This window comes from Microcebus murinus, chromosome 15 (assembly GCF_040939455.1).
Source record: "Microcebus murinus isolate Inina chromosome 15, M.murinus_Inina_mat1.0, whole genome shotgun sequence".
NCBI lineage: Eukaryota > Metazoa > Chordata > Mammalia > Primates > Cheirogaleidae > Microcebus > Microcebus murinus.
Genome location: NC_134118.1, coordinates 54,787,034 through 54,799,512, shown reverse-complemented (window position 1 = coordinate 54,799,512; position 12,479 = coordinate 54,787,034). Strand labels below are relative to the sequence as shown.

The 12,479-nt window shown below is 37.4% G+C and overlaps 1 protein-coding gene across 9 annotated transcripts in view; it reads left to right on the top strand.

The window, feature by feature from the left end:
- The window catches only part of LARP1B (La ribonucleoprotein 1B), a 121,430-nt gene that overhangs the window by 69,779 nt on the left and 39,172 nt on the right, over positions 1–12,479 (top strand). Inside the window, exon 12 of one of the 9 annotated variants that reach the window (XR_001160830.3) lies at positions 1,515–1,638. The exons of 7 other annotated variants lie outside the window; for them this stretch is intronic. Coding sequence is in view for 1 of the 2 variants with exons in the window: in XM_012791082.3 (XP_012646536.1) it covers positions 1,515–1,574 (60 nt within the window). In the remaining variant the exon portion in view is untranslated. Of the gene's footprint in view, positions 1–1,514; positions 10,902–12,479 lie in introns of those variants that run through there. One more of the 9 variants, XM_012791082.3, reaches the window with a different exon arrangement.

Sequence of the window (12,479 nt, the reverse complement as noted above, 5' to 3'; positions counted from 1 at the left end):
TTATTATATAAATCAGGATTTGGGTTTTGGAGAAGGAGTGGGGAGAGCTGTAGGATACATGGGTTTCTAAAAAACTAACAGTTGTATTTCTGGTAATTGTTACATGAATTTATAAATAAGTTGAACTTATGTTTTATGTATTCTTCTATATGTTACATTTCATAACTATGAAAATGCTAGAATAAATAAGTGTGGGTGGTACAAAAACAGGCAAGCCAAAGCTGATTTATTTACTTCTTAGAGGTGCAGAGTTGTTTGCTTTTTGAAAGGTTCAACCTGTGCTTTTTTGCATCCAGCTATTTGTCTTCCTTTCTACTAGTCTGCTTGCAGTGGTGTTGTAAATCTGTACAGTATTGAGGACATAGAGATCATCCATTCCAAAAATGTGCTGGCAAATCTTTATATCTTGTCACTCAGACTTGGCTGGCCTTTGAGCTCATGAGGCCTAGAAATTGCCCAGTCCACGATCTCGCATGATTACGTCCCCTAAACTAGAAATCCTTAATTTGAAGCTGCAGAATAAGAGTTAGAAACCCAAGCTGCTTATGTAGAAACCCAAATATGCTAATGTCTTTGCCTCTAGCATTTACAAAAGAACCTTTAAATTTAAAGTGTCTGAATCATGTCTGTCAGTCACTTAATCTCATCTTTAGGCTTATTGAGTTTGCTTGTGCAATATACCAGTTTAGTCCAGTATTTCCTGGAGTGTTACCAGGTGAACTTTTACTCTTCACTGGTTGTGTAAGCATCAATTCCCAGAGTTCTCCTTCTATTTACTGGCTTTTTTGTTGTTTTTGGAGACAGTCTCGCTCTGTTGCCCCAGGTTAAGTGCAGTGGCATCATCATAACTCACTGCAACCTCAAATTCCTGGGCTCAAGCAATCCTCCTGCTTCAGCCTCCTGAGTAGCTGGGCACATGCTCTACAGGCACATGCTCCCATGCCTGGCTAATTTTTTCTAATTTTAGTAGAGACGAGTTCTCTTGCTTAGGCTGGCCTCGAACTCCTGGCTTAAAGCAATCCTACCCAAGCCTCCAAGAGTACTAGGATTACAGGCATCAGCCGCCACAGTATACTGGGCTTTGTATTGTTTGAGAGAACATTTCTAGTTTTTAGATGATTGAGACCATCGGTAGCTACATTGTTGAGAGGGTACACTGGAGATGAGTTCTTTCTTCTGCCTTGACCCAGACAATATTCTGAAATTATTGGGGCCCTCACACCTTGGGAGACTCGATGGCTGTCATTCACTTTGACTTTTCTGATTACTTCACTGTCTTATGCAGCATTCCCCTTATAAATGTTGACAGGCCCTTTTGTGTATTTGTTCCAGATAGTGAAAGGAACTTCAGTTATAGTGAAATATTTGGTATGTAGTTGGAAATGGTATACAAATTTACCAGGAGATGGCTGGCAGACAGAAACAATAGCATCATACTGACTTGTTGAGAGGAGAGTGATGTAAAGTTCCCCTCTCCTTACCACCACTTGAGCTGATCCTTTTCTCCTTACTAGAGAACACTTAAGTTGAGAACTTACCTGGCAAAGCTGGAGCCTATTCCTGACCAGGAGTAAATTTGTGTGCAAGTTCCACTGATAGTGCAATTCTGGACCAAAATCTAACTTCTGTGAATCTCAGGTAGGGATTATTTTTGTCTTCTCTACCTCATAGGGTTGTAAAGAATTTTGAAAACTGTAGAAGACTGGGTATATGTGAAGAAAGAACAAAGACTACTTGGTTATGTGGGACTAGGAACAAGAATACAAATGGAGGGGAGACCAGAAATTTAATGAATGTAGAAGCTTGGGCAGACTTTATGTAGAAATTGTGCCATCTGTCTGTGGAAGTTTTTCAAAATGCAAAACTTTTCTTTTAATTTTTTAGATAAGGTATTGCTCTATTGCCCAGGCTGGAGTACTGTGGCCTGATCATACATAGCTCACTGCAACCTTGAACTTCTGGCTCAAGTGATCCTCCACAGTGGCTAGGACTACTGGCATGTGTCACTATGCCTGGCTAATTTTTTTTTACTTTTCATAGAGACGGGGTCTTGCTATGTTGCCAGTCTGATCTCAAACTCCTAGCCTTAAGCAGTTCTCCTGCCTCAGCCTGCCAGAGTGCTAGGATTACAGGTGTGCACCACTGTGCCTAGCTGCAAAACTCTTTTAAACTCTTCCTTCTAATACCTTACTCTGAAAGACTTCCTCAGATCACTTTCCTTTCATGGACAACATGCAGCCTCATATTAACTGTAGTGCTCTCTCTTTAGAAATGGTTTTGAACTAGACTTCTTGCTGGAGAGACAAGTGAGTCAAGAGACTGATTTTAGGTCTTCTTTTACTATGTAAATTCTAGCTATAGTCTCTTACATAAGTCAGTTTCATACCTCAAATATGGTAGCTTTATAATAAATTGAGTCCTTGCCAGAGATTCACTCATTAACATATATTTGGATGCCAGCTGTGTTCCTGGGAATGTGGTAGTGAACATGACTGACTATTGACAATGAAATCTCCAAATAATTCATAAGGGTTGCCTGGGTGCAGATAATTAAACTGGAAAATATAGTCTATAGATAACTATCATAATTGATCATTGAATTTAGTTATGAGCCTCTTGATAACAAGAAAGAAGAAACTTGCTCAGTTTTCTCAGTGGAACAATTTGGGAGAAAAGTGTGAATGAGAAGACAAGCAAAATTATGAGTGTAATATATTCAAATGTATATGAATGTATTGCACTCACATATTGAAGCTTGGTATAAGGTATTAGAGAAATGACAGTATCTGAACATAGATAAGAAGTCAAGGCATGGGGGCGTTGTGTATTTTAATATTTTTTAACAAATAGAAAGTACTAGAACATTTAACATAGTGATAGGAATGGTCTAGTGGAAAGGGAGAATTGAAGATACAGATGAGAGTAGACGATGGGGCTAAGTTCCTGATACTATAATAGTGAGTAGGATTCAGAGCATGTGGAGCAGAACTATTTCAACCTCAGAACAGAACTATTGATTTTTTTTTTTTTTTTTGGAGACATGGTCTCATTTTGTCGCCCAGGCTGCATTGCAGTGGCACAATCATAGCTCACTACAGCCTCAAACTCCTGGGATCCAATGATCCTACCACCTCAGCCTCCTGAAATGCTGGGATTACAGGCATGAGCTACTATGCCTGGCCACTATTGACATTTGAACGAGATAATTTTTTGTTGTGGAAGCTATCCTGGGCTTCACAGGATAGTTAGCATTATCTATGGCTTCTACTCATTAGATACCTGTAGCACTCAACCTGTATCCCATGACAAAAATGTACCTACCGGAGGTGTGGGCAAAATCAACTCCAATTGAGAACCACTGATACAGAGGTATTGACCTTCAAAGTGACCTTGTTCTTTACCTGAAGGGAAGAAGTAGAAGATGGGTATGTAAATTTGTTGGTGGAAATAGGAGGAAGTTACTTCTCATGATTGAACCTTTCTCATTAAATATGGGTGAAGATTGTGGGACTGGTGGGAGGGTCTAAAGAGTGAAGAAGATAAAAGGTCATTTTTGTAGAATGAAAGACTAAGATTGTTAGAAAAATGATTCCTGGATGGTAGTTGGTGACTAGAAGCTATTTCTTTTGGAGAAATTATACTAGAAAAGCTTTAGACCAAAGAGACCAAACATAAGAAAATGGAGGCGGTACCAAGATTATCCTTTATTTATTTAAAAAACTTTTTAGGTTGGGTGTGGTGGCTCACACCTGTAACCCTAACACTCTGGTAGGCCAAGGCAGGAGGCTCTCTTGAGCTCAAGAGTTCAAGCCCAGCCTGAGCAAGAGTGAGACTCTGTCTCTACTAAGAATAGAAAAAATTAGCTGGGCATGGTGGTGCATGCCTATAGTCCCAGCTACTTAGGATGCTGAGGCAGGAGGATCGCTTTACAGGAATGCTAGGGTACAGTGAGCTGTGATTATGCCGTTGTGATTGTGCCACTGCACTCTAGCCTGTGTGACAGAAGGAGGCTCTGTCTTTAAAAAAATAAAAGTAAAACAGTAAGTTTTATGTATGTTTTATCACAATAAAAAAACACAAAATAATAAAAAAAGATAAGGTAACTCATACCTATAATCCTAAAACTCTGGGAGGTGGAGATGGGTGGATCACTTGAGGTCAGGCGTTTGAGACCAGCCTGAGCAAGAGCAAGACCCCATCTATACAAAAAATAGAAAAATTAGCTAGGTGTGGTGGCGTGTGCCTGTAGTCCCAGCTACTTGGATGGCTGAGGCAGGAGGATCACTGGAGCCCAGGAATTTGAGGTCGCAGTGAGCTATGATGATGCCACTGCACTCTAACCAGGGCAACAGACTGAGACTCTGCCTAAAAAAAAAGAAGAAAGAAAAAGGCAAGCAGACCACTTGTGCCACAAATTGTGAAAGTGCTAAACAGATGGGGACATACTAGTTGTACACAGGAGCCATCTTAAAAAGGTTCTAACCTAACTAGATTTAGACATTTGAACATCAAAATGTATAATGGCAGAAATGGATAGGAATCCATTCTGGAGTCCATACTGGCACAAAAAAAGAAAATTAAAACATAAAAACGGGGTAGAAATGGGATGGAGAGGAAAGTTGTTGTTTTTTTTTAATAGAAGAATGCTAACTAATGAATATAGAGGAAATAACAGAAATAAAAAATCACCATTTTATAATAAGCATAACTGATTCAGGCAGAAGTCATCAGTGGAAGCTAAAAAGTTGAATAAAGACTATTGGAGAACACAGTTTCAAAAGTATCATTCCAAAGGTAACATATTGATTATAAAAGGAAAAAATACCTTTATAATGAGTAGACATCATTATAACCAAATGACAAAAAAATCATCAATTTTGACCAAATCCTCAATTTTGACCACATCACCAATTTTGTAACTGATACCATATGTCTTCTGAGGTGAGGCACTGAAGAGGGCACATCATCTATATAATTTTCCTGTCAAAAATACTTAATCTGAATTGAATAGTGAAAATATCAGGCAAATCCAAACTGAAGGATGAAACTGGTGGCTCGAACTCTTCAAAAATGTCAATGTCATGAAAGGCAAAAACAAAAAAAGGCTGCAGGACTCTTTCAAATAAAGGAAGATTAAAAGTCCCACCTCAGCTTCCCAAGTAGCTAGCACTATAGGCACGCACCACCACACCCAGCTAATTTTTTAACTTTTTGTAGAGATGGGGTCTTACTATGTTGCCTAGGGGTCTGGAACTCCTAGCCTCAATGAATCCTCCTGCCTCAGTCTCCCAAAAGTGCTGACATTATAGGCATGAGCCACTGGGCCGAGCCTTATTTTTCAATTTTTAAGGGTTTGTGGTCTTCCCTGGTTTTTTCCTTAGCCTACTTTTCTTATTACTTTGATAACTTATCCAAAAATGACAGAATCTACTCTTAGGTTTTTAATCAGTTACTATATGCTAATGACTGCCTAGTGTTTTTGTGGAACTCTAGAACCATATAACCAGTAGCCTATTAAATTCTCCAATTAATTTGTCTCCCGTTTCATAGGTATCTCATTTATATTCTTTCTCTCATTAAAAAAAAATTAAAACCTGTTCAAAACCTGTCTCCTATTATTTTTTATTTTGTTTAGATGCCCATCAACTTATCCTAACTTCCAACATGAGGCTTGTCACTAGGTCCTATCTGTTCTTTCCTATCCATTCCTACTGCTCTCTCCTCTCCATAGGATTTTTACAGTACATTCTCGACTCCAGTTCATTCTCTTTCTAGTTTTACTCTTGTGAGAATAGTCTTTCCTCTTTTCTTGCTTATTTCATTTTTTCCTTAGCAAATAAGGAATTCACTACAAGTCTAAGAAGCCATTCTTGATTTCAGACAAGGCTTTGCAGAAGGTGTCAAAGAATGATTTTGCTTTTCTTCACCCCTGTCTTTGGTCTGCTTTGCTCTGCGTTAGCTTCATTTTTGATCATACTTTCTCCATGAGGCAGCAATGATTGCCACCAATAGTTTCAGGCTTATGTTATTTTCAAAGTAAGTGATTCCAAGGGAAAGAATATCATCTCTCATCTTTCTAAGATAAATCTGATTATTTCCATATTTTTCTTAATACTACTCAGTGGTTCCTAACTCCCTCAGGATAAAGTTCAAATTCTTTGGCAGACAAGAATTTGGCACCTAAATGTCTTCATTGTGCTACTGCTCTCAGCTTTAAAATTCATATCCATAAATACCAAGTTGCATATGCTGTTTCCTCTGCCTGCAATATCTTTTCATGTTGTTTACTTGCCAAGCTCCTTTTTATCCTTTAGATAGCAAAATCCAGTTCACATATTACCCTTACAGGAAATACTTCTTTAATAGTTTTTTTACTCATCCACCCCAGAGAAATCACTCTCCTATTCTACCTTTAACCTTGTACATAACCTATTTTCAACTCATGCTGAATTATAATTAATTTGTATACAAATTTTCATATCTACATGATTATTAAATCTCTTCAATTCCTTCTTGAACAAGGCAAGGTATAAATTTATATTAAAAAAGAATAATAAGGGTGGGGCATGGTGGCTTACACCTGTAATCCTAGCACTTTGGGAAGCCAAGGTGGGAGGATTGCTTCAGGCCAGGAGTTCAAGACCAGCCTGAACAAGAGGAGATACTGTCTCTACGAAAAGTAGAAAAATTTAGCCAGGTATGGTAGCATACTTCTATAGTCCTAGCTATTGGGAAGGCTGAGACAGGAGGTTGGCTTCAGCTCATGAGTTTGAGGTTGCAGTGAGCTATGATGACACCACTGCACCCTAGCCCAGGGGACAAAGTGAGACTCTGTCTCAAAAATGAAAAAAATAAGGTAAACAAATTATTGAAGTGTACATTTAAAATAGGTGAATTAAATAAATAAAGCTGTCAATAAACCTGTATAAAAATGAAAGTAAAATAAGGATACTATCAGATAAATGAAAACTGAGAAATTTTATTGTCAGCAGATCTGCTTTAAAGAAAATACTAAAGGGAGTTTTTCAGGCACAGGAAAATGATTCCAAAAAGAAGCTTGGAGATGAAGGAAGGAAGAGCAATGGGAAGGGTAAATATTTGTGTAGATTTAGACAAATATTGACACCAAACACAACAAAGCTGATGTAACTCTGTCAATAACCAAAGTATATTTTTAAGGCAAAAAGAATTTTATGAGATATAAAGATGCTTAAACTCAATTCTCTGCTGAAAAGAAAAGAATATAAAAAAAAATAAAAAGATAAAGATGGGCAATTTATAGTCGTAACAAGTTTCATACCCCAAAAGATACAGTCTTAAATTTGTATGCATCTAAATAATACAGCTTCAAAATACATAAGGCAAAAATTGACAGCCAAATAGACACATTCAAAATCACAGTGGGAGATTTTAGCACACCTTAAGAAAGGTGCAAGATGGAGCAAGCAGACCCAAAATTCATGATATAGAAAATGTGAGTACTATTTAGAACTTGACTTAATTGATATAAGTGAAACATTGCATCCAACATATGCAGAATACACATTCATTTTAAGTATACATTGACCTTTATTTCATACCTTACACAAAAAGCCAATTCTATAAATGGATTATGGATCTAAATGTGAAAGACAAAATAATAAAACTTTTAGAAGATAATATCTCCACAATCTTTGAGTAGGGAAGATTAATTATTAAATAGGAAATAACACAATGAAGGAAATAATTGATACTGTGTTAAAATGAAGAAGCTCTTTTCATCAAGACTCTATAAGAGGCCGAGCGTGGTGGCTCACGCCTATAATTCTAGCACGGGAGGCCAAGGGAGGCCAAGGCGGGAGCATTGCTTGAGCTCAGGAGTTCAAAAACAGCTTGAGCAAGAGGGAGACCCATCTCTACTATAAATGGAAAGAAATTAACCAAACAATTAAAAAATAGAAAAAATTAGGCACAATGGTGCATGTCTGTAGTCCAAGCTACCTGGGAGGCTGAGGCAGGAGGATTGCTTGAGCCCAGTAATTTGAGGTTGCTGTGAGTTAGGCTGATGCCACGGCACTCTAGCCCAGGCAAGAGAATGAGACTCTGTCTCAAAAAAAAAAAAAAAAAAAAAAAAAAAGCCACCATAAGAGAAAAAGGCAAGTTAAAAAGTAATTAGAAGATATTTACAACAGTTTATAAAGAACTCTTACAAATCAGTAGAAAGACAAACCTACAGAAAAACAAGCAATAGAATTGAATAATCACATGACAAAAGAAGTTATCCAAATCAAGCAATCTTCTAGCATTAGCCTCCTGAGTAGCTAGGACTACAACCATGTCTGGCTAATTATTATATTTTTCTGTAGAGATGGAGTCTCCCAATGTTGCCTAGGGTGATCTTAAACTCCTGGCCTCAAGCAGTCCTCTAGGCTTTGCCTCCCAAAGTGCTGGACTTACAGGTATGAGCCACCACACCTGCAAAAGCAACAAATATATGAAAGGTTTTCAGCCTTATTAGTAATTAGAGTGATACAAATTAAAACCAAAATGAGATAAACCTACCAGAATGACTACAATTTTAAAAGTTTTTGAATTTTTATTTTGAGATAATTTTAGATTCACAGGAAAAATAGTACAGAGAAGTCCTGTGTACCTTTCACCCAGTTCCTTTCAAAGGTTAAATGTTTTTTTGTTTTTGTTTTTTTTTAGACAGAGTCTCGCTATGTTGCCTGGGCCTAGTTCATAGCAACCCCAGTCACTCCTGGGCTCAAGTGATCCTCCTGCCTCAGCCTCCCAAGTATCTGGGACTACAGGCATGCGCCACCATGCCTGGCTAATTTTTTCTATATTTTTAGTTGGCCAATTAATTTCTTTCTATTTTTAGTAGAGACAGGGTCTCGCTCTTGCTCAGGCTAGTCCCGAACTCCTGACCTTGAGCAATCCACCAGCCTCGGCCTCCCAGAGTGCTAGGATTACAGACGTGAGCCACCATGCCTGGCCTCAAAGGTTAAGTTTTATATAACTATAGCACAATATTAAAACCAGGAAATAGACATTTCTTATCAAAAATGTGTGTGATAAGAAATGTGTATAGTTCTCTGCCATTTTTATCACATGCAGATTCACCACAAATACAAACTGTTGTATCACCACAAAGATCTCCCTGTGCTACGCACCCTTGCTTCCACTATCCCTAACCCCTGGCAACCACTAATCTGTTCTCCATCTCTATAATTTTGTCATTTTAAGATTATTATGTAAATGGAATCATACAGCATGTGACCTTTTGAGGTTGGTATTTTTTCATCATAATGTCCTTGGGATCCATCCAGGATGTTGTGGTATCTATAGTTTGGTCTTTTTAAAATGACTAAAACATTTTTTAATAGACTTTATTTTTTAGAGCAGTTTTAGATTCACAGCAAAATTGAGCAGAAGATAGAATTTCTGTATATCCTCTTCCCCCACACATGCATAGCCTTCCTCGTTGTCAACATCTTTCCACCACAGTGGTACATTTGTTACATTTGATGAACCTAGCTAGACGCAATCGTTATTACTCAGTTCCTAGTTTACATTAGTGTTACTTCTTGGTCAAAATAGCTAAATTTTAAAGGACTGGCAATACCAAGTGTTGGTGAGGATGTAGAGGAATAGGAACTTTAATATATGCTAAAGGAGATGTAAATAGGTACCATTACTGTGAAGAAATGTTTGACATTTTCTACTAAACATTAAATACAAGTATACTGCCTGATTCAGTAGTTCTATTCCTGAGTAAATACTCCACAAAAAATTGTGTCCTTGTTCACCAAAACATATTTATAGAAATTTCTATGTTTTTTTAATAGCTATAATATGGAAAGTGCCCAAATGTTCATTAACAGTAGAATGGATTTTTAAAAATTGCAGTGTATTCATATACTAGAATACAGTGGGGTAGACAAACATTTTCTGTAAAGGGCTATATAGTAAACATTTTAATCTTCTTGGGCCATATGTTGTCTGTGGCAACTACTTAACTGCTGTTGTAGCAATGAAGCAGTCATAGGTTATAGTACCTTTCTCCAACTTCCTTCATTATGTAAACAAATAGGTGTGGTCGTATTCCAGTAAAACTCTTTATAAAAATAGACTTTGGCCTGGGGACTGTAGTTTGCTGACCTCTGCTGTAGAACCATAAATGATAGTTACACACACAGATGAATCTCACAAACATAATTTTGCATGATAAGAAGCCATACACTATGATTCCATTTTTATAAAGTTCAGAAATAGGCAAAACATCTATGGTATTGAAGTCAGCATATTGGTTATTTGGGGAGGGAGAGAGGAGGTTGTGATTGGAAGGGGCATGAAGGGAGCTTCTAGGGTACTGATAATCTGTTTATCTGATGGTGCTGACTCAAGTCCATTCACTTTTGATTACTCATTGAGATGTATACTTAAGATCTGTGCACAAATTAAAAAAAGAGGAGGGAGGGGAGCAAGGGAAATAAAAAAAAAGATCTGTGCACTGCTCTAGTGTGTATGTATGTTAGACTTTAATGAATTAGTTATAAAAAATAAAAACAGGCCGGGCGCGGTGGCTCACGCCTGTAATCCTAGCTCTCTGGGAGGCCGAGGCGGGCGGATTGCTCAAGGTCAGGAGTTCAAAACCAGCCTGAGCAAGAGCGAGACCCCGTCTCTACTATAAATAGAAAGAAACTAATTGGCCAACTGATATATATATAAAAAAATTAGCCGGGCATGGTGGCGCATGCCTGTAGTCCCAGCTACTCGGGAGGCTGAGACAGAAGGATCGCTGAGCCCAGGAGTTTGAGGTTGCTGTGAGCTAGGCTGACGCCACGGCACTCACACTAGCCTGGGCAACAAAGCGAGACTCTGTCTCAAAAAAATAAAAATAAAAAAAAAAATAAAAACATACACTATTTGTGTTCCCATCAGGGTAGAATTGTGCAGTTCATCTCTGGCATATGGTAAACAGACAATAATTATTTATTGAATTGGTAGTTGCTAATAGCAAGGTCGGTGGCAAGGCAAGGTAAGGGACAGTGAAGAATGAATAATGACTCTGATTCAACTCAAAGAGCTTATTGAAGACTTTTGAGAAAGAAATTTTGGCATGTAGGCAGGAGGCGAAGTAATGTTTAAGCTACTTTAATGTAAAGAGGATAGATCATAGTTTAAAAGGCTAACAGGATCTAATAAATGGTGTGAGCTGGCAAGTAACTATTAATGTTTGAAGACAAAAGGAAAAGATTGTTTGGTTAGCTTTTAGGAGCAAGCCACTACAACTATTGTGTAATGATGATATTTAATTTGCTTCCATATTACAAATACTTTTATTATGGTTTTTACCTGCCTAAACTCTCTTTGGATATTGTCCTGTAAAGAAGCATATAACCATCAGCACCACACGGTACAGATGCGATACAGGGTTTATTGGGGAAAACTTACAAGAAATACTAGAGTGTAAGTAATCCCTCAAATTCTTGTTTTTTATTCCACATCTTTGGCCAGGTATAGAGGCTCTTTAAGCACCACGGCCAAATGAACTTCCAATAGAGAGTGGCCTCCACCTCTGTTATGCTCTTGGTATTTGTAGGGCAGGGCAGGGGACATCTAAGTGACTATGTAATAATAGTTAGAAAGGAGGAGCCTCCAGAACTCCAGAGGTGGGGATAGGCCTATTCTTTTAAGTTAACAACTGAAACCTACTGAGCCTCCTTGCTGCTGAGCTTCTAAAAGGGTTTGGAAATGACCCTCCAGATTTATCTATTATCACATATATCACATTACTATAAAATGAAGTGAAAATTTGACCCAGTAGTAAAGGTCTTTTTATGCCTTTCTCCAACTTCCTTATCAGGTTTTTTTTTTTGCCAATGGTTCTACACAAATTTTCTCATTCACTTAATTACTTTCCAATAAGCATATTGCTTTTTCCAATTTTCTCATTTTTGCTCACATTACCTAATCTAGAATGCTTTTTCCTTTTCTCTAAATTCTTATCCTTCAAGAGCAGCTATAGTCTCATCTCTTTTATGATGCCTCTCTGATGATTTCAATTCTTATAACAAATATCACTTTTTACATACTGCCTAATATTATTAGTTTTTATGTATACATTTCTTCATTTCCATCTAACTTATAAATTTCTTAAGGATAGCTACCATGTATTAGATTACTCTGTCACTTCTATAATACCCTGGTGGCCTTGTGAATAAATGCTTAACAAATAATGATATGTGTGTATGCCCTTATAATGTTTTTTATTTTTAAAATATTCATAATATTTTAGGGTTTTCTATCCCTCTTTTAGACTCTGAATATTAATTGTTATTAAATATAATGCTGGATTATTAGAACATCTTTTTTACTCTGCTGCAGTTAATCCCTGTTTTTTAAAAAGCTCATTTTTTTTGCGGTTGATATCAATTATTGTCTGTTGGTTACTCTGTTAGCCAGTTTAGTAATTAGATTCCTCCATTCTACTT